Source organism: Petaurus breviceps, unplaced genomic scaffold (genome assembly GCF_028583685.1).
Source record: "Petaurus breviceps papuanus isolate PSGF00001 unplaced genomic scaffold, PetGlider_PUasm1.0 90330, whole genome shotgun sequence".
In the NCBI taxonomy this organism is placed as follows: Eukaryota; Metazoa; Chordata; class Mammalia; order Diprotodontia; family Petauridae; genus Petaurus; species Petaurus breviceps.
Genome location: NW_027187219.1, coordinates 476,058 through 478,786, shown reverse-complemented (window position 1 = coordinate 478,786; position 2,729 = coordinate 476,058). Strand labels below are relative to the sequence as shown.

The window sequence follows — 2,729 nt, the reverse complement described above, 5'->3', positions numbered from 1 at the left end:
ATCTCAGCAAAGTTTTTATATTAATTTCTTTTCAATATCATCCTATTACATGCAAATTAGAGTTCCATCCTATTAATTTTTGAATCCTAATTCTGTCACCCAATATGTAGCTTTATTCCCTCCATTTCTGTTGTTTCCAAATTTATTTTATGTACCTTCTATGCCTTTATTGAAGTCATTGATAAAAAGATAATAAACCTCCTTGGGCCAAGCCCAGATCTATTAGGTCCCTCCTTCTAATCTGAAACAGAGCCATCATCACCTTATCTTTGCACCAAGCCATTCTAACCAGTTCAAAAAGCTCCCAGTTTTACTACCATCTAGCCCTCATTGCTATTTCTTTTTCACAGATCTAAAATGCAAGATTTTCCCAAAGCTTTACAGAATTATTGGCAAGCTATATATGAAGTATTTTCCTTATTTAATTTTTAGTCAATTTTTCAAAAAAGGAAATAGAGAGTGCCTGGAATAGTCTCCTCCAGATGAAACCATACTGACTCTGAATGGCTTTTATTTCCTTTTCTCATTGTCTACTTTTATCTCTTCCAAGGTACATTGTAAAATTTTACCCAGGGTTGAAGGCTAACTTTCTGGCCTATAGTTGGCCAAAACTGAAGCATGTGCTTTTCTCCAATCTTTTGCTAAATATCCCTTTCTTTTTCAAAATTTATGGACACTGATAAAGAAATTATACCCGAGAGTCCTTTTGGTACTCAGGATTGTAGCTTATTTATGATTTGAGCACATCAAGGACAATTCCTGACTTTCTTTCTGTCTCCTTATTCTTGGAGAGAGGCAATGCTCTCTTATGGATAGAGAGCTAGGCTTGAGGTTGGGAACATCTCTTTTCAAATCCCACCTCATATGCTTATTTGACTTTTCCAAGTCACTGCAAAGCTCTATCAGCCTCAGCTTTCTGTTCTAAGCAATAATACTTGGTGTAATTAATTTACAGAGTTGAGTAGAGCACATTTGTTTAAATTTCAAACATAGTATTGATTTCAGTTATTGTTATCTTTAATATCATCTCTTTACTACCTATATTTGTTCTCATCCATTCTTAAGAAAAGATATCATCTTCAAACCTTTGCAATGATAATCATTTTACCCATGCTAATTTTCACCAGACAATTAAGTATTTCTTTATCCTGAGAAGGGATCGATTCTTTTAAAAATGAATAATGTTGTATAGTGAAAAAAGTTGGAAAGCAGTGGGTAAGGTCTTTCTCCCAATAGGGATTTGAATCAAGGAATTTGGGGATCATAGCATAAGTGTTAGGACAGTTCTCTAGATGCTCTTGAACACCTAATTCCTTTTTAACTCATAATACATGATGTGCCTCTGGTCTTCTTTTACCTCTGAGAGTAATTCATCATAATGAGTTAACCTTTTAAATTCTTTTTTATTTTCATGTCTTTATTCTTTTGTCACAGGTGAATCTCCCCCTCCCCCCTATCCCAAAAGACATCTATGTGGAACAGATCTGAAGAGAATGAGTTCATCCTCGTAGGATTAACAGATGTTCCAGCCTTTCAGTTTCCACACTTCATAATGTTCACCCTTATCTACTTTATCACTCTGGTAGGGAACCTGGGGATAGTAGTACTTATCTCCTGGAATTGCCACCTCCACACCCCCATGTACTTTTTCCTCAGTCACCTCTCTCTGGTGGATCTTGGTTATTCCTCAGCTGTCACTCCTAAGGTGATGGCTGGGATCCTTACAGGGGACAAGGCCATCTCCTACAATGGCTGTGCTACACAGTTGTTCTTCTTTGGAGCCTTTGCTGGTACTGAAAGTTTCCTCCTAGCCTCCATGGCCTATGATCGTCATGCAGCTATCTGCAAGCCTCTACATTACACCACTACCATGACATCAACAGTATGTATATTGCTGGCCAGTGGTTCTCACATTAGTGGCTTTTTGATGTCTGCCATAGTCATAGGAAATACATTTAGCCTTTCCTTCTGCAGGTCCAATGTGATCCATCATTTCTTCTGTGAGGTTCCTTCTCTCTTAGTTCTCTCCTGCTCTGATATTCACATATGTGAGTCAGTATTATTTACTTTAGGGTCCTTCACTGTCTTTTTCCCCTTTCTTGTCATCTTTACCTCTTACTGGTTAATCTTCATCACCATCCTGAAGATCCATTCTGCTGAAGGTCGCCAGAAAGCCTTCTCCACCTGTGCTTCCCATCTCACAGCAGTGTCGATATTTTATGGGACAATTATCTTCATGTACTTCCAACCCAGCTCAAGCCATTCAATGGACTCTGACAAAGTGGTGTCAGTTTTCTACACTATGGTCATCCCTATGTTGAACCCTCTGGTCTACAGTCTTAGGAACAAAGAGGTAAAAAATGCTTTTAAGAAAGTCATAAAGGTACAACGACTTCAGTTAGATCATCTTTTTTTCTTAGAAAGAAAATCCAATCTGCATCTTCAACATTCTGGGATCTAGCCCCTAAATCAGGCTATTCTTCTTATGCAAACAGAAATATGAACCAGATTTTTTCAAAGGAAATATTTTGTAGCAGAAAGTGTAATATACTTGGTGTTAGGAGAGACCTGAATTCATATTGTCTTAGACACTTTCATGTTGCACAGCCCTAGGCAAGTCCCAATCTCAGTTTCCTCATGTTTAATGTTAATAGTACCCCTTATTCATTTATTTATTTTTTCATCTATCTATCTATCTATCTATCTATCTATCTATCTATCTATCTATC

At 37.3% G+C, this 2,729-nt stretch overlaps 1 protein-coding gene across 1 annotated transcript; it reads left to right on the top strand.

The window, feature by feature from the left end:
- The first annotated feature begins 1,471 nt into the window (after window positions 1–1,471).
- On the top strand, window positions 1,472–2,461 carry LOC138177095 (olfactory receptor 5B2-like). Its single transcript, XM_069108084.1, has one exon. It carries the CDS (start codon window positions 1,472–1,474, stop codon window positions 2,459–2,461), a length of 990 nt encoding a protein of 329 aa, XP_068964185.1.
- The last annotated feature ends 268 nt before the right edge of the window (window positions 2,462–2,729 follow it).

Coding starts and splice junctions, on each gene's coding strand:
- LOC138177095 (XM_069108084.1), top strand. CDS start 1,472: ATGTGGAACAGATCTGAAGAGAATGAGTTCATCCTCGTAGGATTAACA.